The sequence below is a fragment of the Protomyctophum bolini genome (assembly GCF_963924005.1).
Source record: "Protomyctophum bolini genome assembly, chromosome: 23".
Lineage (NCBI taxonomy): Eukaryota > Metazoa > Chordata > Actinopteri > Myctophiformes > Myctophidae > Protomyctophum > Protomyctophum bolini.
The window spans coordinates 12,463,514-12,486,224 of NC_137884.1; the positions used below are offsets into that span (position 1 = coordinate 12,463,514).

At 41.9% G+C, this 22,711-nt stretch overlaps 1 protein-coding gene across 3 annotated transcripts; it reads left to right on the forward strand.

Annotated features, from left to right (window-relative positions):
* Positions 1-619: 619 nt before the first annotated feature.
* Positions 620-21,118, forward strand: LOC308311041 (inositol polyphosphate 5-phosphatase K-like). 3 transcript variants are annotated; one of them, XR_013963580.1, is made up of 15 exons: positions 620-782; positions 2,254-2,318; positions 5,799-5,903; positions 7,085-7,193; positions 7,598-7,714; positions 8,191-8,366; positions 8,599-8,710; positions 9,960-10,069; positions 14,160-14,406; positions 14,767-14,904; positions 15,879-15,962; positions 16,562-16,666; positions 17,124-17,344; positions 17,663-19,550; positions 19,819-21,118. XR_013963580.1 is itself a non-coding variant. In XM_080757538.1 (13 exons), the coding sequence occupies exons 2-13, from the start codon at positions 2,266-2,268 to the stop codon at positions 17,208-17,210; spliced, it is 1,443 nt and encodes a 480-aa protein (XP_080613664.1). In that variant the 5' UTR covers positions 620-782; positions 2,254-2,265; the 3' UTR covers positions 17,211-21,118. The 3 variants fall into 3 exon arrangements, 1 of the variants encoding a protein (XP_080613664.1); XR_013963579.1 differs by having other exon boundaries at positions 17,663-21,118; XM_080757538.1 differs by having other exon boundaries at positions 17,124-21,118.
* Positions 21,119-22,711: the final 1,593 nt, after the last annotated feature.

Below are 22,711 nucleotides of genomic sequence, written 5' to 3' on the forward strand. Positions count from 1 at the left end.
GTTACACCCAAACGTGTGTCCCAATAGAATCTGGTCTTCCTGTTCTGCGCTTCATGATCTTTGCATCGCCATCATGATCTGATTAACCAACAAATACACGACATTGGGTCACGTGACATCACTGTACAAGAAGTGGACGTTTGGTAATCCGTGTTGCCATGTCTGTGTATTATAAGCGACTTTGGCCATGTTTTATTTATTTAAAGTGGCTTGGTAAATTGGTTACTATAGTTGCACTGCCTGCCTCGGTCCCAGTCTTACTTATCTGCGAAAAGAAAAAGGTCACTGCCAGCAGTGCCAGGGATCGCCCCGAAATGGAAGATTTCTGTACTAGGCCTATATTGCATTTTACTTTTGGTACATTTGGATGCCAGTGCTTTTCCCCCCTTCTTCTTCTTTTTAGTTTACTCAAGTAAATTTAAAATTCCGGACTCTTACTTCGTATTAGCATTTCTTCATTGCGGTATTAAAGGGATTGTGACATAAAATATATATTTTTTAAGTTTATTTTTAGGTTTTCTGAGCTCAATTGCACCCACACAAAAAACTGCACTTTTAACACATTCCTGCTGTTTGCTTGCTTCTCTCGTGAGATCTGGCAACACTGGACTGGAACCTGAGAGAGACAGGAAAACAACATTAAACTGCGCTTGTTCTTCTTTTAACGCATTAGAAAAAGAAACAACAAAACTAACATAAATAAGCACATCAAAATGAAGATGCTGGCTAACGTTAGCTTTTAGATAGAACTATAGATTAATTAACAACAGCGCAAGTTTACAGTAAGTATGCCGCTGTCTGTAGCTATCAATTTGCAATGTTTACATTCACAGTAGCCATGGTTCATGCAGTCATGTTTCAGGGCTACATTCACAGCAAACATTATTATTATTGTCTCCACCAGGCGGAAGGCAGTATGTTTGTGTGTGTGTGTGTGTGTGTGTGTGTGTGTGTGTGTGTGTGTGTTCAATTCATTAAAACATTTAGAGACGTACAAATTGGTTATCAATATTTTACTCCTCCATATTTTGTCCACAAATCCTGCAAATTGTTACACAGTATCTCTATAGTCATGTGCTCAACACAGATCTGTCCGATATTTCATATTCCATCCTGATTGGCTAACATTGGCTTTTAAAGTTTACAGGGTTGGCCCATTTTGAACAAAAAGCCTTAAATCATGAACGCAGTGTGCAATTTACATAAAATCTTTCAGACGTTCCTTCTAGGCTGAGGAATATATCCCACCCTTCACATTGGCCTGTTATAGCGCCACCAGGAGGCCGACGTTTGTAAAAAACATTTCTTGATATTATACTCCTCCATATTTTGTCCAAAAATCCTGCAAATCATTACACAGTATCTCTATAGTCATGTGCTCAACACAGATCTGTCCCATATTTCATATTCCATCTTGATTGCCTAACATTGGCTTTCAAAGTTTACAGGATTGGCCAGTTTTGAACAAAAAGCCTTAAATCAGCGTGCAATTTATGTGAAATCTTTCACAGACGTTCCTACTAGGCTGAAGGATATATCCAACCTTTTCACATTGGCTTATATTAGCGCCACTACCTGACCTGCCCTGGTGGAGACCTGTGCCCAGAGGGGCACTTTTTCTAGTTATTGTTATTATTATTATTATTATTAATATTATTATTATTATCACAGCAGAAACCTCGTATCTCCATATTTCAATGTCTTTTGTAAAAATGAAATGGTAATTTTTACTTGGTTTAAAATGTATAGAATGTTATTTAGATGACAGATTGTTTACCCAATGTTCTATAATGAACAATTAGTATTCTCACAATTTTCACAATTTTTGTACAATAATGTATAACATGGGGTCAAGTGATTAAAGCCCCAAAATTTGTGTCAATTTGTTGATGAAATAGAAATTATATTATTATTTGATTATAAGTGGGTTATTATTATGTTGTGTTATTTGCCCCCGTGTAGGCCGTGTAGATTACACATTTAAGGGTTAGGGTTAACAACCAATAATTGCGATAATGATAATGATATTTTTTGCATTTAACATTGGAACATAATGAATAAAAAACACATGTGGAATGACTGACATATACAAAAAAACATTTATACATTTTTAGACAAAACAAATAGGACACGTTGTAAGCTTGTAGATCACGTATTTCTGCTTTTTATGTATGACAATCTTTCAACATGGAAACTATTATCTTAAATAATTGTGATTAGACTATTATGTAATCATTGTAACTTGTGTTCCAGGTGGTGAAGAACATGGAGGAGGACGAGAAACAGACACACGGCCATGATGGAGACACCAGCTTCAGGTTGGATTGGAACCAATGTCCTTCTGTCTCCGACGCTTCTTTTCAGAACGCACCGTAGCTTAGGCTAAATATATAGACAATTTCGTCAACAAATATAACCTAGGACTAATGGAGAAGAGATCCAGTAGAACTAAGACAAGTCGTTTAATGGCTTGGCTGCGAGTGGGTGTCATGTGCCAAAACTGTGATAAAATGAAGTCTCTTTAGCCCAGCACCCAGCCTGTCGATGTGCGTATTCTGGTCCACTCTATGTGCCAAAAGTAGCCCATCTACACGCTAGATCGGCTATCGGGCCTCGTGAAGCCATCATCATCAAGCCTGCCAAAAATACACTTTAGTTGACCAAATCAACTGTACATTTATTTGACTCAAATCTTATAATAATAAAATATGACCGTTTCTGTCAAAATGGACACTGCTTAAGACTCCACTTGTTATGTCTGATGCAGTTCCATAATGTGGGTCTATATTATGAAATAAGCATTGCTGTAGTGTGAGGAGCTTTTGTCTCACATGACTATAGGTGTGTGTGTGTGTGTGTGTGTGTGTGTGTGTGTGTGTGGGGGGGGGGGGCTATAAGAACATACACTACGCTGCTTTGCAAATCAATGCTATAGCAATGTGGAAGCTGGATTAGTTTACCCAACACATGCTAATACCCTTAGGAAACCAGGCCGTACCGGCAGCCTTTTCTTCATTTATTTATTTTTAGCAAACAAAGTAGACGGATTAAAACATTCCTCTCAGGGGCCCACCCAAAAAGCCACTTTTCCTTCTGATGTCACTCACTGCTTGGATCCTATGGAATTTGAAGCCAGCAAAAAAACCCGAAATGCCCGTTTTCTTTTGTCCTTCATCTACTCTGACTCTACTTCTGGATATATGTAATTGGACTAAGAAATTAAACTGATGCTGCTGATGATATTCTGGACCTGCTAGTGGAAGACTAGGTCATATTTGCCACTGAGGAGGCGAACCATCTTCAGTTCACTGTAAGACAGAGCAGACGGCTTCTTCAGGAGTCACACTGAGGAGAAAGAGCTGCTTCCCGTTTTCGTAGACTGCTGCTGCTGCTGCTGTGGATGTTTATTGAATAAAGTATCCTTAAAACCTCTCAAGAGAGAGCTGTGGATGTTCCTTTCATTGAGTATTACTGTCAAGAATCTGCACCCCAGTTCAAACCTCAAGAACCTTTGAGAAGAGTTGAGCGCGTCTTTCTTCTTGAAGTGAGTTACACAATAGGGATGGGATTATTAACCGTGAATAATTATGTCCAAAATAAATGTAGTAGCTGAAAACATGTATTTTGTAATAGAGTTTAAGAGGCGTGTAGCTTTGGTAGGTACCAATGTAGCTTTATGACATTTGTTATGACAATTATGACATTTTACGTGAAGATTTTATGAAAATGTATGATTTTCTTTAACCCATTCACTGCAATTGGGTGTCAGACTCATTGCGGCTCATTATTCCGACGGCGCGCTGGTCCAACTCGCACATTATTAACCCTATCCCTAACCCTAACCACACACAAAGTCACGTAGTCGGAGTAATGAGATGTCGGAGTTATGGGCAGTGCAATGGGCCTGCCATTGTTGTGTATATTCTTCATTTCCAGGGCGCAGACCAGCCAATGACGTATGACGTTGGTCAGGTCATTTGGGGTTTTCAGTATTTATGATAGAGGGCGCTCTTCCGCAACCTGAGAGTGTTCCTAGACTTCCAAAGAAGGGTACGCCCGGAAGAAGATTTAGTCTAAAATTATAGGATTTATAAAGATAAAAAAAAATCAGCTTTCTGTTCCAATTAAGTGTTTTTTGTTAAAACAAGCTATATTCAACTGCTAATGACTAAATAATTAGCATAGCGACTGTTTCCTTTCTTTTTGAGATATTTAGTGTTTTCATCATCATAGAACAAAATATTATGTGGCTCTTGAAATATTAGTAAAAAACGCTCCAAATCGTTCTAGAGAAACTCCAAGGATAATTGCGATTATCGGTAAAGGTTGCGATTAGGCGATTATGTAATAACTGTGACAGTCCCGGACATCTACAGGCTAGCCGACCACGCCGTCTTGAATTCCCAGCATGATGGAAGAGACGCGTCGCCCGTACGGGGCGCTGGATCGCTTTCGCTCCCAGAGCATGGAGAGCCTGCTGAGCGACGCCAGCTCAACGGGCAGCCGGCTGGCGCTGTGCCATCGCCTGAACCAGCTGATGACCTGCGTGGATGACCTGGACCCCCGAGACAAGCTGCACCACAAGGTGTCCAAGACCCTGGACAACGCTTTCCTGCTCTGTGGCAAGAAGGCTTTCAAGCCTAAGAGGGACGCCTTCAGGTGGAGACCAGTGTTAATTTTGGATTTATTTTACAGCAACATGTTGATGCTGTTTCAGTCAGTGTTTTAATTAAAATTCTGTTTAGTTTTTAGTCATCTGAAATGTTTGTTTTTGTCTAGTATTAGTTGACTAAATATCATATCATTTTGCCGACTTAAAGCCGGTCCATACGAGCTCAATGGTCTTGTGGTTAGAGTGTCCGCCCTGAGACTGGGAGGGGTCATACCAAAGACTATGAAAATGGGACTCAGTGCATCTCTACTTGACACTCAGCATCAAGGGTTGGATTGGGGGTCCCTGCTACATACTAGCGTCATGTCCGGGGGGTGTACTTGTACGTCAAGCTGCCTCACGATACAGAAACAGGAGATAGACTCCTGCCCTATGGCCCTCATGGCTCCGCAAGGCTTACTTACTTAAAGCCGGTCGATATACTCCTTCCGACGCCAGAAGTTTTCTTCGGGAAGGTACGGTTTAAATACACTCGCAACTTCAATCGCTAACTTCTGAAAAGCAAAAAAAGGGCACAAAAAATTAAATAGAAATACGTCGCCAAAATCTACTTCGGAGGGCCAAAAGGTGTGATTGGTAGAGAGAGAGAGAGTGTGTGTGTGATTATTTTTCCTTCTCTTCTCTTCTCCCCTCCCCTCTTCTTGGGTCTACCCTGGGTCCTTTTAGAACCCAATATACCTTTTTGTATTTGGGATGACCGACAACGGTATCGAGGGTCCCCTGAGTCAATGCATTCTCCCATTCAGCGGTTGGTACCAGTCTATGGTCTCAAACAAATATATGGTCTATACTCATAATAATGCAGTCCCACAGAAACAGTGCTTTATCAGCAATGATCGGCGTTACCATGTAAAACATGTTTAAATCCATATTTAAAATAAATAGGTTTTGCTCTTTGTCACGCTCCATATCCTATCCGCAGTATATTCCCCTGTTGAAGACCCCAGGTCTACACAGGTTCATGGTTACACGTTTTCATGTTACTGTACATTCATTCTCATTGTGTACAGGTTACATGTCGTAACTCATTGTGTACAGGTTACATGTCGTAACATATTGTTATTGTCTACTCTACAGGCTACACACGGTCACATGTTTTAATGTAACATATTGTCCTTGTCTACAGATTACACATGGTCACATGGAACGTAGCGTCAGCTGATCCTCCAGATGACATCAGCTCTCTTCTCCATCTGAACTCCCCTAAGAAGCCTGACATTTATGTCATTGGGTAGGTTGGTTACATACATGTATGTCATTGGGTAGGTTGGTGTCATGCACTAGGAGATGCATGGCAAAAAGTCCACACAAGAGTAGTATATTTATTTAATTAAAGTATGGTAAATAATCAGGTGTGGGATGTGAGGGTATCAGTTATCAGTAATTTCCACAATGTAGGAGAGTGTTGTATTAAATGGTGTAAAACATAACTTAGGCAAAAGGTTGGTTAGGCCCTTGGGCCAGGTGGCAACCCAGACAGACGCTGCTTGCAGGGAGGAGAGAGAGAGAGTGAGCTGCAGCCAGAAGAGCTCCCTATATACTCCCCTAAGCCACACACACATCAGGTGAGCACAATAGAGGGTATGCGCGTGACATCATCATAAAACCAGGAAGTTATGCAGGAACGCCTACTGAGTGGCAATAAACTACTTTCTGGCCTTGACAGCCCATACATCCACACAGAAAAGTCATATCTGATTGCATTAAACAATGTTAAACAATGTTAAACTCACTTTGCATGTTGCTTTGCCACTCGATGTGCCATTCACTTTAAGCATGCGCATACCCTCTATTGGGCTGACAGCCTGCTCCACTCTGCCATCACAGAGGCTGCCGGCTGGCAGAGGGGGCAGGGCCGTCACAGTTGGTTACATGTACGTATGTCATTGGGTAGGTCGGTTACATGTATGTCATTGGGTAGGTTGGTTACATGTATGTCATTGGGTAGGTTGGTTACATGTATGTCATTGGGTAGATTGGTTACATGTTGAGCTCAATATGTGCTGCTTCGTGCCACATTTCAAGCTTGTAGATCTGCTACTTTTGATGGGTTTTTTTGCACAACGCAGGATGATCAAGTCAATACATCATGGGGCCCCTTTGCACATGCCCAGCGGTAGTGTCCTTTATGTGGCTACGTTGTGCCACTCCCTCCCTGGCTGTGAGTGGATCCAATTGGTCGTTCACGTTGTGAAACCCCAACTGGCCCAAACCAACTTTAACAATATCAGATGTGGTCCCGATTTAAAAGTGTGTGTGTGTGTGTGTGTGTGTGTGTGTGTGTGTGTGTGTGTGTGTGTGTGTGTGTGTGTGTGTGTGTGTGTGTGTGTGTGTGTGTGTGTGTGTGTGTGTGTGTGTGTGTGTGTGTGTGTGTGTGTGTGTGTGTGTGTGTGTGTGTGTGTTTATATATAGTCTACAGGAGGTGTATTCAGGTCCTATAAGGTTCATGTCAGACATGGCGTTTGATGACGCCTGGAGTCTGTTGTTCATGTCCACCTTAGCAGCACAGGAATACTTCAAGGTACGTACGCATTGTACACACACACACACACACACACACACGTACATCAACCTTCCGTGACTGCTTTGATTCAAGATTCAGATTACTCTGGCCACGTTCTGTTGTGATTTCTCTATTTCTCACCAATCAGGGCTCAGTATGCAAATATGGAGCGGGTTTATAACCAGAGGCATTTTCCCCACAGAGATTTCAGACTATTATCTACGCAGTGATATTCATGCATGCCACGCTAGCACTCACAAACCGTGTAGCGTTGTCGTGCCGCCATGACATCATGCATTGCTGAGAGAAACACTGGGGAATGAAAGTGGAAAATTGAATGAAAATAATATTTACTGTCGTGTGTGTGTGTGTGTGTGTGTGTGTGTGTGTGCGTGTGCGTGTGCGTGTGCACGTGCGTGCAGGTGTCCTCCATCAGGATGCAGGGTCTGTTGCTGCTGTTCTTCTGCAAACTGGAACACGTTCCGTTCATCAGAGACATTCAGGCCAAGTACACGCGCACTGGTCTGTGTGGTTACTGGGTGAGTTGCACACACACACACACACACACACACACACACACCTCGTCTAGTGAGGAAATTGCTCCTGGCTTCATTGAAATCCTCCGTTGTAGCCTTTTTTCCGACCTCTTCTTTCGTGGCATAACTGACTTCTCTAGCGAATGCATCCCGGACATCTGACTGTGTAACACAGTGGAGGAAACTAGCGGATGTTGTGATCACGTGGACAGGAAATGACATCGCCAGATTCGCTCTATTTGGTCAAAGTAGTTACCACCACCATCAGGACTGGGTATAATACTATAGGATTACTGTGTTGGAATGAGATACAGTATATAGTGTGTATGTCACAGACTTTTCTATTGGCATTAAAATGTCGAATTAAACATATGAATAGTGCAGGTAGAAGGCACAATCCACTGTTAATTAGGATGGCCATAAGAGGGTTAAGTGAATGGATGAGGCTGTGTTCTTATTGGCTCGCTCTCCTTCCTCAGGGTAATAAAGGGGCCGTGTCCGTCCGGCTGTCCTTATATGGTCACATGATGTGTTTCCTGAACTGCCACCTGGCGGCTCACATGCACTACGCCTCGGAGCGCGTCGACGAGTTTGAACACATCCTGGACACGCACACCTACGAGAGTGTTAAAGCTCCCACTGTACTGGACCACAGGTTAGAGTGCACACACACACACACACACACACACACACACACCTACCTACGAGAGTGTTAAAGCTCCTAGTATACTGGACCATAGGTTAGTACACAGACTACACATACACACATGCACCAGTGGTTTTTTTCCGTCATCCCAACTTCATCCTCTCTCTCTCTCTCTCTCTCTCTCTCTCTCTCTCTCTCTCTCTCTCTCCTCTCCTCTCCTCTCCTCTCTCTCCTGCACCAGGCTAGTGTTCTGGTTTGGTGATCTAAACTTCCGTATCCAGGATCATGGGATGCACTTTGTTCGCTCCTGTCTCACCAACCAAACCTACAACCTGCTATGGAGCAAAGACCAGGTTAGATTATGATTTTTGTCTCCACCAGGCCGAAGGCATGGGGAGTTAGTATGTTTTGTTGTCTCCACCAGGCCGAAGGCATGGTGAGTTAGTATGTTTTGTTGTCTCCACCAGGCCGAAGGCATGGGGAGTTAGTATGTTTTGCACTCCGTCCGTGTGCGAGTCCGTCCGTGTGTGTGTCTGTCCGTCTGTTACCAGCTATTCAACGATGAACCTCTGCCCCAAATTTTCCAGAATGCCCTGTTATAGGGCCGACTTTTGAAAAACACATTTTTGGATATTACTCCTCCAGATTCTGTCCAAAAACACAGCAAATCGTTACACACTATCTCTATAGTCATGTGTTCAAGCCGGATCTGTCAGATATTTCATACAGTATTCCATCCTAATTGGCTAACATTGGCTATCAAAGGTTGCAGGATTGGCCCGTTTTGAACAGAAAGCCTCAAATCATGAACGCAGCGTGCAATTTACGTGAAATCTTTCACAGGCTTTCCTACCAGGCTGAGGAATATATCCCACTCGTTACATATGGGCCTGTTACAGCGCCACCAACAGGTGGATTTTAGCAAAACACATTTTTGGAACAAAATGCCTCAAATCATCCAATTGCCATCCAAGGTGTAAGAAGAAATGGCACCCTTTTCACATTGGCCTATTATAGCAACCAGGAGGTCACAACCAGACCTGTGCCCCGAGGGGCACTTTATCTAGTTTTTATTATTATTATTAATACTAGAGTGGTGCCCGTTTTGCACTGGCCTACTTGGAACGATGCAAGTTGGAAATGCATGCCCCACCCAGTTATCATGTTTGTGTCCCTTTTATGCCCATATATGGCGTTCTTGTAAAGATTGATGCATTTATAGATAGGGATGCTAGGCTAGGGGTTCAACTTCAAATATGGTGGTAAAAATATGGACCCAACGTCTCTTCTCCAAACATTCTGAATCTCACTAAATCCAAAAATGCACCGAAGACAACCTTTTACCCTGTCACACAGACACAACCAATTATCAGTTGTATCAAACATGACACACTTTCACATCATTTCTGTGGAGTTCCGAATACCTGAACTATACTTTCCATGCTGTTGTTGTCAACTGACCATGATGAAACGGAAGGAACCATCATTTATTTATTTTATTTATTTATTCATTTTTGTGTGTGTTATTGTTGTTGTTATGTACAATATGCATTTATATTGCTGTTGTGTATGCATTTATGCTGTTATTGTTGTTGTTGTCAGCTGACCATGATGAAGCAGAAAGAACCAATCATCCAGCAGTTTTCAGAAGGCTCTCTGGACTTCCAGCCGACGTACAAGTTTGACCTCAACTCGGACACCTATGACAGCAGGTAACCCCGCCCAGCCACCACGCATGCATTATACCTGTAACCCAGCCCACCACGCAAATGTTATACCTATGAGAACAGGTAGCATTTGCCTTTAGTTCCAAACTGCTCTCAAAGCAGCACTATGTAGTTTGTAGTAGCTACTTTGGACTTAAATAAAGGTCCTTTCAGATGAGCAGCGATTAACGTGCCTAGTAATTCATTTTCAATGAGACCTGTGTTTTCTTTCTGTACGTGCAGTGAAGTTGGGAGGGGGGGCACGCAAGCGTATTTACGCGGGCGCAGTCTCATGAAATTGTCGCGTGCGTGCTCGTTACGTGCACACGACTGACCGGACCTGGATTCTGTTTCGCTTTTATATATGCTTGCGTTGTCACGCCTCTCATGAGCAGACCTGGAGCAGACCTGTCGTTGATCCAGGCGACAATGTCTGTGTTAATCGATGCCCGTCTGAACGTCTTTGACTTCATTACCCAAGAGCCTCTGCATGCATGTCCGGCGAGGATGTGCTGTGATTGACCAGTCTTTGCTTTGACTTAGCAGTTCTGCCAGGATGAAACTCATCGTCTCCCATATACATAGTAATACAGTCAAGCCCCTAGCAGGGATCCCCCTGAGTCTATACATGGACGGATGATTGTTATTGCTTAAACATATAACTTTATATTTTTGTTGGACATAATATGCTATATAGTTGTTAAAAAGTTACATAGTGCTGCTTTAACCACTGTCTTAAAGCCTTTATATGTTAATCTTGGTCCCCCAGGGCTCTGTACTAGATATGAAAACTCCCCATTGCAGTTTGAATTGCATACTCACCTGGCAATTCAGTAGATTGTCAGTGCATTGTCAGAACATTGTTAGTGAGAAAGGGGGGCAATGTTAATTCGATTCAGATTCCCTGAATAGATAGAGTTCCTCTGCTGTACGCATTGAGGACTGAGTGTTGAGGACTGAGAGTGAGACTAATTAAAGTGTGAAGAGTTGGAACAGCATATTTGTATGTTGTCCCTTTCGTCAGCTGTTTGTATTCATTGCATTTGTTTGCCTCTGTTCGACTCCACAGGTGCTACTGGACATGGTTTGTCTTTAAGTAAGAGTTCAAAAAGCCCACTGTGTCCCTCCTCGCATTAATGTGTCCTGTGCTATGCCTCCTTTTACTCCCATAACCTCTACTGGTATACTATTGATAATAGTATACTATACTGTAAACTAATACTATACATTACTATTGTATACTACAAATAGTATACTATATACTATTGACAATAGTTCTCAACCTGTGGGTTGGGGTTCCCCACATGATCCCCTGACAATTTAAGGACCTTTAAGACTTGAAAGAAAGAAAGAAAGAAACAACGAAAGAAACAAAGGGCTGTCATGATTAATTGTCACACAATTAATTGCTATTAACGATTTAATGCTTTAGGCATTGAGCATTGGGACATATGAATAAAAACTCAATTTCTGTTTGGTTTTTTAGGCTTCAATATCACAAATTGCACAGTGCAAATGCGACAAATAAATTAAATATACAAATAATTTACTGACAAATTCTATATTATATACTTACAAATTATGTAAAACAAATTGCAGAAATATAACTACAAGCATTGTGACGTCTTATGTGACGAGCTATTTCCGCTGTATTTGGAAAATGTTTGAAAATGTATGAATATTTTTCAACATGTTTATGACGATTATGTGAAATAATTGCAATTATGTGAAATAATTGCGATTAGACGACTATGTAATATTTGTGACAGGCCTAGTAATCAACAAAATATACGATAAAAATGGGTCAAACATTGACCAATTTGTCAAATAATATAAGAAAATCACACCTGTGTGAACTGAGTGGTGCAACTCCCCTCTCCCATCCCCCACCCCCCTCCTCTCTCTCTCTCTCATTAGCAGGCAACAGTGCAGCACTATGTCTATCTCTCTGTTTAACTCCCCTCTCCCACCCCCTCCTCTCTCTCTCTCTCTCTCTCTCTCTCTCTCTCTCTCTCTCTCATATTAGCAGCACTATCTCTATCTCTCTGTTTCTGGCACAACAGCGCCCCTACTGGTACTCGTTAAAGGGACATAGTCACATACATAGTCACATAGGTTAACACGGACATTGCTGTTCCTTGGAGTGGTTGCACGGCACCACTAAAAAATATAAGTGGGAAAATAGCTTATCTGTTATTTTCACAATATTTATCTGTGGAACCGAATCAAACCGAATGAAATTGAATGCTTGTCAGGGTGGAGGGGGGGGGGGGGTCCCCAGTTCAAATAGGATTATTTTGGGTGGTCACGGCCTGAAAAGGTTGAGAACCACTGACGTGGTGGATCTAGCCAAGCAGGTTACGTTCCGCTACAAGGTTGAGAACCACTGACGTGGTGGATCTAGCCAAGCAGGTTACGTTCCGCTACAAGGTTGAGAACCACTGACGTGGTGGATCTAGCCAAGCAGGTTACGTTCCGCTACAAGGTTGAGAACCACTGACGTGGTGGATCTAGCCAAGCAGGTTACGTTCCGCTACAAGGTTGAGAACCACTGACGTGGTGGATCTAGCCAAGCAGGTTACGTTCCTCTACAAGGTTGAGAACCACTGACGTGGTGGATCTAGCCAAGCAGGTTGCGTTCCGCTACAAGGTTGAGAACCACTGACGTGGTGGATCTAGCCAAGCAGGTTACGTTCCACTACAAGGTTGAGAACCACTGACGTGGTGGATCTAGCCAAGCAGGTTACGTTCCGCTACAAGGTTGAGAACCACTGACGTGGTGGATCTAGCCAAGCAGGTTACGTTCCTCTACAAGGTTGAGAACCACTGACGTGGTGGATCTAGCCAAGCAGGTTACGTTCCTCTACAAGGTTGAGAACCACTGACGTGGTGGATCTAGCCAAGCAGGTTACGTTCCACTACAAGGTTGAGAACCACTGACGTAGTGGATCTAGCCAAGCAGGTTGCGTTCCGCTACATATAACCACGCTTCTGCCTCCCAGCAGTCATTGCAAGACACACATGTCCTGTTGTCTCTGTCAATTAACTGTGACCAATGGTTGTTCCCTTTAACCCATTTAGGCCTGGCGTCGAAATAAAAAAACGATTTTTCAAAAAAAGCAGACCTAAAAGACCTTGTAGAGCTGCTATTTTTCAATAGCTAAATTATAACATAATCTTGTATGTAACACCAAAAGGGGTTCCCGCTCAAAATGGGTTAAGGCCCTTGGTCCATTGAAGACATAAGACCTGTGCGTCATTGAACACACCCGTTGTCTGGGCATCATCATTGTTTGTGACGGTGGTAGACACTAGGGATGGGACGATTTATGGTGGCGCAAATAATTGTGATTAACAATGTTATTACCATATTCAAAATATGCTTAACATTTTAAATGTTGCATTTGTTAACCACTTGAACTCCCAGCATCCCTGTTCTGAGTGGAGCGTTTTTGGAAAATGTATTTGTGTAGAGTGAAATAGGAGCGTCCCATAAGGGAGCATGGAAAAGAAAAACGTGCACCGCATGTTTCCAGACTATTGCTCCTATCTGGTTTTCAAATGATAGATTAATAATCTGAATGAAAATGAAATGATATAATTCTGAATTTCAAAGAATAAATTGACGATAGAGTATTTTCATGTTTGGAGCAGGCAGCCAAACTGCTTACACCACTGTGTGCAACTGACAACGTGTCCCTTTATGATTCTTCCATCGGCATGTTCAGCATGACAACAAGTCTTTCATTGTGTTGCTTGTGGAACTGATATTATGTGCATTAACCCACTAAAAATATTGACAATTTCATCAACAAATAAAAACTAGACTAAAGGAAGGGAGGGACTAGTGGAGATGAGATCCAACTAAAAGACATTTTATGTTTGGTTGCGCTCTGAAAATAGCAGATCTACCAAGATCATGCAAACTTGTAGATTAGCATGCAACCAAGTGTAAAATCAGGCATTTCGACGCCATTAAGGCAAAATACATATGGCCAAAATATTTTTTTGACAAAACAGACAAACTAACTGACACTAAAATGTGACTAAAACTAAATGAACCCCGGGGGTGTGTCCCTCTTGTCACGTTGTCCAGCGGTAAGAAGCGTAAGCCTGCGTGGACAGACAGGGTGCTGTGGCGCCTGAGACCCAATGCCTCAGAGAGAGACGAGGAGGAAGACCAGGATGGCGACGGTGAAGAGCGGGCGCTGGCACGGAGGAAGGCCAAACACCAGGAGGAGGACGAAGCCTTTCCCCTGAAGATCAAACAGGAGTCCTACACCAGCATCATGGAGTACGGCATCAGCGACCACAAACCTGTACTCGGCATCTTCACCATACAGGTACTACTGCTGTTCTCTTAATGTATATACAGTGGTTCTAAACCACAGCCTTGATTCAAGGCTAGGTCAGAACTAATGTTTTCCAGGTCCAGGACACCTAGTCTGACATATTCGAGTCCCGATCCCTTTTGGTGCGTGTCACTCCCCATCTCTCTCTCCCCATTTCCTGTCAGCCTACTGTCCTAATGATAATAAAGTCATAAAAAGCCCCAAAAGAATGCTTTTTCCAGGTGCACCTATTGGCTAAGATCAAGGCATATCTCTCCCCCAGAAGCTGGACTAGAGAGGGCCAGACTCCCTGTACCATTGTAAATAAACCATTAATTATTGCTACTTCTCCTTTTGCTCTTTCTCTTACAGTTAAGGAAGATGTTTGACAGTCCTCTGGTGCGTCTCCAAGCAGAGGGTGATTGGAGCGCTGACATTGATGCCATGGTGCTCTACACAACTCTGCAGCCTTTCCCATCCAGTGCCTGGGACTGGATTGGTCTCTATCGGGTGAACACACTGGTTATGTTATGGTTATGTTCGGGTTAGTTAGTGGTATGGTTATTGCTAGGGTTATGGTTTAGCGTCAGAGGGTGATCGGAGCTCTGAGCTTTGCAATAACCATAGCCCCATATTTTAATTATGGGCCCTGGTTGGTTATAGCCTCATGGTTCCAGACGAATCTGGTTGGCTCGTCACCACTTCGGCCATGAAGTCCTCCCACAATTGAGAGGGGCCGGACTTAATCTTGCCTGGGGCAATATGCATCGCAAAGGCAAGTGAAGGCTGGCTATGCCGAGGCTAGGTTTACAATGCTCTGCAATGTCTGCATCCTCTCCCCTCCAGTGCCTGGAACTGGATTCAGGGCAGCGGTGGCCGAACGGTTTGCGGAGCGGTCTTGATATCGGAAGGTCGCTAGTTCGTATCCCCGGACCGGCACGTTAAAATTACCACCGTTGAAGTGCCCTTGAGCAACGCATTGAACCCCTACCATGAAATGTTCTATGAGCAGGGCCTGGCTGTAAACAAGTTCTTGGGCTTAGTCCAGTTACTCTGGGTAAATATGGTAACTTTGCTTTGCTTTCCTTTGATTGGTCTCTGTCGGTTGAACACACTGGTTATGTTATGGTTATGTCATGGTTAGATAGTGGTACAGAGCATGCCTATTTACACGCACCTTGACAGTGGGTGCAGGGCCAACAAGGCAAAGGAATGTGGTAAAGGAATACTTTAATGAAAGAAAGACACCGTTTCGATCTGAATGGATCTTCATCAGGTCAGTAGATACTTAGTGGTAAAGACCACGGTTTGGTTATTGCTAGGGTTATGGTTTAGGGTCAGAGGGTGATCGGAGCGTTGGCATTGATGCCATGGTGGTTTACACAGCTTTGCATCCTCTCCCCTCCAGTGCCTGTTACTTGTAATTAGTGGCTATTTCAGGTGTTAATTGATCACTAATGTATGTATTGTTATTGTTTTTTTAGGTGGGGTTCACCAGTGTGTCAGATTACACCACCTACACCTGGGTCAAAGACCAAGAAGTGTCCTTCAACGAACAACTCGTCCAGGTAAACTGTGTCTGTTCAATCAGGGCAGCAGTGGTTCAGGAGGTAGAGTCCAAGTGTCCATTAAGCAGTCCATAATAATAATAATAATGAATTAAGAGCTCTTCCAGATAAATAATGTGTTTGATTGAGAATATCCAACCTTATCATAGATGTGACTGTTAGTTGGGGAAAGAATATATCCATATATATATATATATATATATATATATATAAATGCTGCAGGCGTCAGATTTTTATTGAAGGGATAGCCCCTTCAAATTCAGCATCTCATTTTCGACAAAGTATACAGGCAGATAGATTCATACAATCTCTCCCAGCACACCATCAGCTGTTTAACAACACAAGAGAAAGAAGGGCACAGAGCAAATACATTTACAATACATAATTATGTCCCTACAGGTACAGTCAGTTTAGAAGCACAAACAAGTTGAATCAAGGTGTGAATATAGGGAAGTCCTGAAGCGACAGAAAGATGAATATCATCGAGTTGTAGATGAGGCAGTGATCATAGCGATGAGTTCCACCTGGACACCTCAAGAAGAACCTGCACAGGGACTTAACACCAGACATTATAAAGTATAAATGTGTTTATGTTGCAGGTGTACTTCAGTAAGGAGCAGCTTCCCGTGCGAGGAGGAGAGTGTGTGTTGTGTTACTACAGTGCTACCATGCAGTGCATTATCGGAATCAGTGAGCCATTCACGGTGAGTGTCATTAGAGTCAGTCAACCAATCCGGGTGATCATTTTTAGAATCAGTGAGTCGAGCAGAAATGAGAATATTGGACTAGATTATCCTGTTGGAAAGTAGACTGAGGTAGACTGACCTCTTTTATATCCCTTCTGAAAACACATCTGTATGTTACGTTATTTTCCCTAAGTGCTTATGGCAGCTCTGAGTGCTTAACATGTTTCATCTGCTGACTACAAATGCTGTTTTCGTGCCGTGCTATGAGCTTATAGATCGGCTATTTTTGAAAATCTAAGCAATTGCTTTTTAACTTAATTCTTTGCTCCTGTGCCGGTGCCCCTGGAACAAAATATTTTTAGATGGGCCCAATACTGTACATGAAATAGTTTGAGCGCCAAGATTTGTAGAATCGGCCTCAGGTTTAAATGGGTTATAGAACAGATAATAATAATTCATCTCTTTTTTTTTTTAGGTCCACGAGTCCAAGGTGGCCGTCGAAGAAGGCATGTTTCCTGAGAATATCAACCTACTCGACAAAGCCACAAGCTGCACGATGTAACTACCCTGGATTTGAACCCGGTTTCCTATGCAAGTGCTGACTTTTGTACTTCTATTGAACTAATAGAGCATGCCTGCTTTCTCAGGTGATGAATTGAACCTCGACCATCAGGTCAAAGGTTTTTCCGATCTTGTGTCTAGGTTATACCATGACCTTTGACACAATCGAAATGCCTCAATAGAAGAGCAGGGAGAGCAAATACAAGCACCCCAATTGTATTAGTTACAGTGTATTAAGAGGATCCCTGGCTAATAAGACTCATATGCCTTGATACATTATGATTGCCCTCTATAACTATAATTAAAAAATCACACCTGTGTGAAGTGAGGGGTGCTCTTATCATCATACATCATTATCCATCATCTCATTCCGGCCAATCACAATTTGCGTCTTCACTTTTGTCTTCAATGTTTGTATTGGGACAATGTTTGTGTTTACACACACCCTCAAAGCTGCACATAGGAGGGGCTAGTGCCCCTCAAACATTTTAAAACACCTTATTTATTCTAGAAATAGTTCATCTTCTCCCCTCCAACATCTGGCTTTCAGAAAAAGACGTGTGGCAGCCAAGTCTATGGACTTTTATGCCCCCCCCCCCCCCCCCCCCCCCCCCCAAAAAAAAAAAAAAAACAGGACATCACTCGTGACGTCATGTCAGCCAAGTCTATGGACCTTTAAAGGTTTGCTTTAAGCATTGATTTCACTTCACACAAGTGTGGTTTTTAGTACCACATGCATTCCATACATGGAACCATGGACCACACATGGGCATATGACAGCTTCTACTTGCGAGAATATTATTGAGTATAAGACATACTATTTCTAAAATAAATCTAGGTGTTTGTTATGTCTAATGTCTAGTTATAGAGGGCAGGTACAAGGCTAATTATCCAGGGATCCTTTAAACATACTCTACCATACAGATTGACAAAATACAAATGTATTAATTACAAAACGCGTTACTTAGTGCAGCATTAAGACACAGAGACGGAGATATGATGTCAATTACAATGTCCTCCGTTTACTGGGGGCACCGTTTTGTGTCGGATAAAAAGAAAAAAAGGTTGAGGAAAAAGGCCAGTAACAGATTGTTGTTTATTTTACTTTATTAATAACTGATTTAAACCTGAGCTGGAAAATAACAATAAAAAAATGCAGTGAACTGATATAACGTGAGGATAGGTTTTGCTTAGAGAACAGGAACAAGTGGTTAGGTGGGAGACACAAGTGTAAGTTTGTGAGACTCACTAGTCCTACTGAATAAAGCAACACTCCTTCTGTATTTATTTTATTACATGTATTTGATAAATTCATGATACAATTCACCAAGCTGCATAGTAGAATTGCCGTATCCTGATAGCACAAATGTTCAGAGGACTTAATTCGATTGCGATCCCAAAATAAATAATTGCAGCATATGTATGGTATCTAACTAATAACAATAACACGTTTTATTCTATTATAGCTAACTGAAATCACTGCAGCAATAGCATTCAACAACAAAGACAGTCATAAAAGACTGGGCAAATTTAATTTCCTTTGGGATTTGTGTATTGGAATGAGCTTCTACCTACCTTATTTTTTATGTTTGGTGGTTTAAGATCAGTTACATTAGCCCTTGAGTTCAAGCTGTGGGAATCACTTACATACTGGAAGTAATCTTTCAAATATTTTGGGCATTGATCCTTTAAAATTGTATAGACCATAATGAGTCTCAGTTGTTGTATTCTACCTTCAACAGGGAGCCAACTTAGTTCTGAACTTTAAAATGGTTAGAATAGGTACAGTGGTGCCTTCACTGAAGCAACACTCCATCTTTATAGTGGTGTCTTCACTCAACGATCGCTACAAAAGTTACAAAACCTACATATGTGACCAGCATCATGTGTCTGCTCAGCAGCATCATGTGTCTATCTGGTTCAAACCCTCAGTTTTAGACATTTTACGATTTCCCGGGGGAGACGATCAAATGTTTATTTTTGTGTCTCCAGCTAAAACGTCTGGGAGCCGCTGGAGCAGACTGAATCTGTCCGCTAGACTGTATCTATCCGCTAGACTAGCGGCTAGAGTCTAGACTGAATCTGTGCTCTATAGACTGACTATCTACTACTGCTAGACTATATAGACTGAATCTGTCCGCTAGACTGAATCTATCCGCTAGAGTCTAGACTGAATCTGTGCTGTATAGACTGACTATCTACTACTGCTAGACTCTATATAGACTGAATCTATTCTCTATAGACTGACTCTATCCTCTATAGAATTAATCGGAGCGTGACACCCGCACATGACCAAGCATTCATTTACTTGTCTTAGCTCTGCTGGATCTCTTAACGCTAGGTCCACCCTAGCCTGAGCTAACGTGTTAGGTTTCTGGTCTAGAGGGGCGGGTCGCGGCTGAGATTTGCGCACGCCCTGATTGGATCTCATCGATCTGTCCGTCACCCCCGGCCCTCCTCTCCCCCCTAGTGCAGCGCTACGTCACATAATTTGGAGCGACACCCACCCGGAAGGGTTGACTCCCACTTTTAGACCAGAGCGGCCAATGCGTTCCTCCAGGCTTTCAATTTTTGCACCAACAAAAATGAAAGCCTGGTACCGAGGCTAGGTCCACCCTAACATTTTAATCTAGTTTTTATTTGTTGACGAAATTGACAATACATTTTAGTCATCACAGCTTTGTTTTTGTTACGTTTTTCTGTAGTTTTCGCCAGTGAAAAGCCGGTGAGCATTTATAGTCATCGATTTGGTCGACAGAATTAACAACTGTTCTGAGGCCAGTTCACTTATTTCTGATCCTTGTTGTTGTTTCTTTTAGCATAATGCTTGCAAATCATTGCTATCGGGTGGGGAAACCTTGTATGTCTAAAAATCCCTTCCTTTTTTCCTATTATCATTTTAACAACATTTAAAAACAAGTGGAAATAGCCGATCTACAAGTTGACACGGTTTGAACTCGTAGATCTGCTGTTTTCGCTACACTGTTGTGCGACGAAGTAGGGCATTAATTTAAAAAGCACAACAAAAAACGGGTGCAGGCTTTAGTTCCGACATACTATTGATCCGAAACCTCAATCCTAACCTAACCCTAACCGCAAGCACGGGAGCAGCGTATGTCGGACCATCGCTTTTTCGCATCGCATCGCATGTCCCCCCGCTTCGGATCTTCGGTGTGTCGGAAAAGCGTGCGCACCCCCAAAAAAACAACATAAAAAGTGTAAATATGGAGATGCAAGGTTTCTGCCCGATAACAACGACGTCGATGCACAACTGTACAGTTTCATTTCCATGTTTATTCCATTTCTCTACTGTAACTGTGTCACTGCAGCATAAAGGAATATTATTGCACTGTTTTATTGATATTATAGTTTTATTTTAAGTGATTGTTATTTTTGTTGGTTTATTTGTCATATTATATACATGTATTCAGAAAGAACTGTCACATATATATTTTTTCTTAATTATTCAGCAAAGTGCCTTTCAGATGGTGATGGGTTTGATTATATTTTTGATTATATTTGTTATCATCAATGTTTCAAAACTCCTCAAAATAATCATATTTGAAATGGTAACCGACCCCCCAACTCTATTTATTTATTAAAAAAGAAATAAATCATATTTGAACTGGGGAGTGGGGACCTCCCAAAATTGTTATATTTTAACTGTGACCAGTTTAGTAGAGCTTGTAGATTCCCTATTTCTTCTACTTTTGTGTCACAACAGACAACACCATGTACCATGATACCGTATGTGACAAAAGTTAAAATATAAAATGTCAAAAACGTTGAAATATGGATGGTTGCCCCACAGCAACGATCACCATCACTTTATCTACAGGCTAAAATTACATTGATGTGTTTTCTTGGTATGAAAATAGCCTTGTTAAATATTAAATGGTTCTCACAATTCATATCTGGTTTATCTGTGTTTATGATATATGTATACCAGTATTCCAACCCCTCTGCTGCCCCACAGCAAAATATCCTAACAACATGTTTACAGCATCTCTGTGATCTGTACATCCTCAAGTTCAGTTCATGTTTCCAATAAACTGAAAATCACCCTATATGCAGGGCTGGCCTGGGACAAAAAATCGGCCCGGTCATTTTCGCGCGAATTTGGCCCAGACCGGCCCACCACAACCTGTGCGCAGATAGCAGAAACTCCGCTCCGTCGAGGCACACAACCAAACAAGCCCTAATACCACCACTTTTACAGAACAACATAAATGATACAAACCAACAGACAACTACACAACCCTTTGTTGCTCTCACAAGAATGCTGGCAAAACGATTCAAGATAGAAGAGGGTTTATTTGTCACTTTTTTTTAAATCATATAACTTGAGCGGCCCCCTACGGTCGCGGCCCACCGGTAATATGACCGGTACGTCCTGTGGCCAGTGCACCCCTGCCTATATGGTTGATACATAGTATTCTAGTCTAGTGCAACACCCGAGTGCAATCAAACATAACATGACTTGTCTTTTAGTTCTGCTGGATTTCTTTATTTCCACTAAACATTTTAGTCTAGTTTTTATTTGTTGATAAAATTGTCAATATGTTTACCCCTTGTAAATTGTCGCCGTGGAGTGGAAATGTAAAAGAGGTTCCTGTTTATAGTTATTAAAAAGTACACGAGGAACAAATTTCAGTGTAAGCTGACAATAAAGTTGTATCGTATATAATAAATAAAATAGTATACAAGCTCAAAACAAGACTTTGTTAGCTTGTTTAGATCTTCCATTTTCATAACTTTTTTTACAGTGACAAAATACATTTACCCAAGTACTGTACTTAAAATAGACTATTTACAAGCTCACAATGTGTTGCAATGTCACACATTGTGAGATGGTGGATCTCCTATTTTCGAAAGATTTTTGTACACTTGAAAACATGTGAAATTCTAGATGATGAGAGACTACTTTCTACTTTTGGTACTTTAACAACATTTTTATACCAATACATTTCTACTTTTACTCAAGTACATTTTGAATTTCTGACCTTTACTTGTAACAGTTTTCTACATTGCAATTGATACTTTTACTTACGTCAATGAACAGTCTACAATGAAGTTATCTGAGATTACCTTATTTTTGGGTGAGAGAGACGTGACCTGTTCATTGTATTTTTGAGGGCCCTCCAATGCATGGCTTTTGTTACTTGTGTGTACATGACCTACATGCTCACAGTGCTCACACCACCACAGGCCTAGAGATATTTACATATCAAATCAGTAATGCACCACACAACCTCAAATGTTCACTAAATTAACATCTGTATTTTCCGCAAATGAACAGGGATGCTTGTGTTCAAATGACTGGTCCACAGACTCCACACTCCACAGCAATAAAACTGCATTTTTGTTTGTACCATATATGCCAGCAGATGGCGCTGACAGCATGTGGTTCAGCAGTTCACAGCCTTTTCCATTCTAGCCATTTGCAGTTTTGTCTGAGACTGAGTAGAAATGTAACATGACTTTGATTGATTGAAATATCAA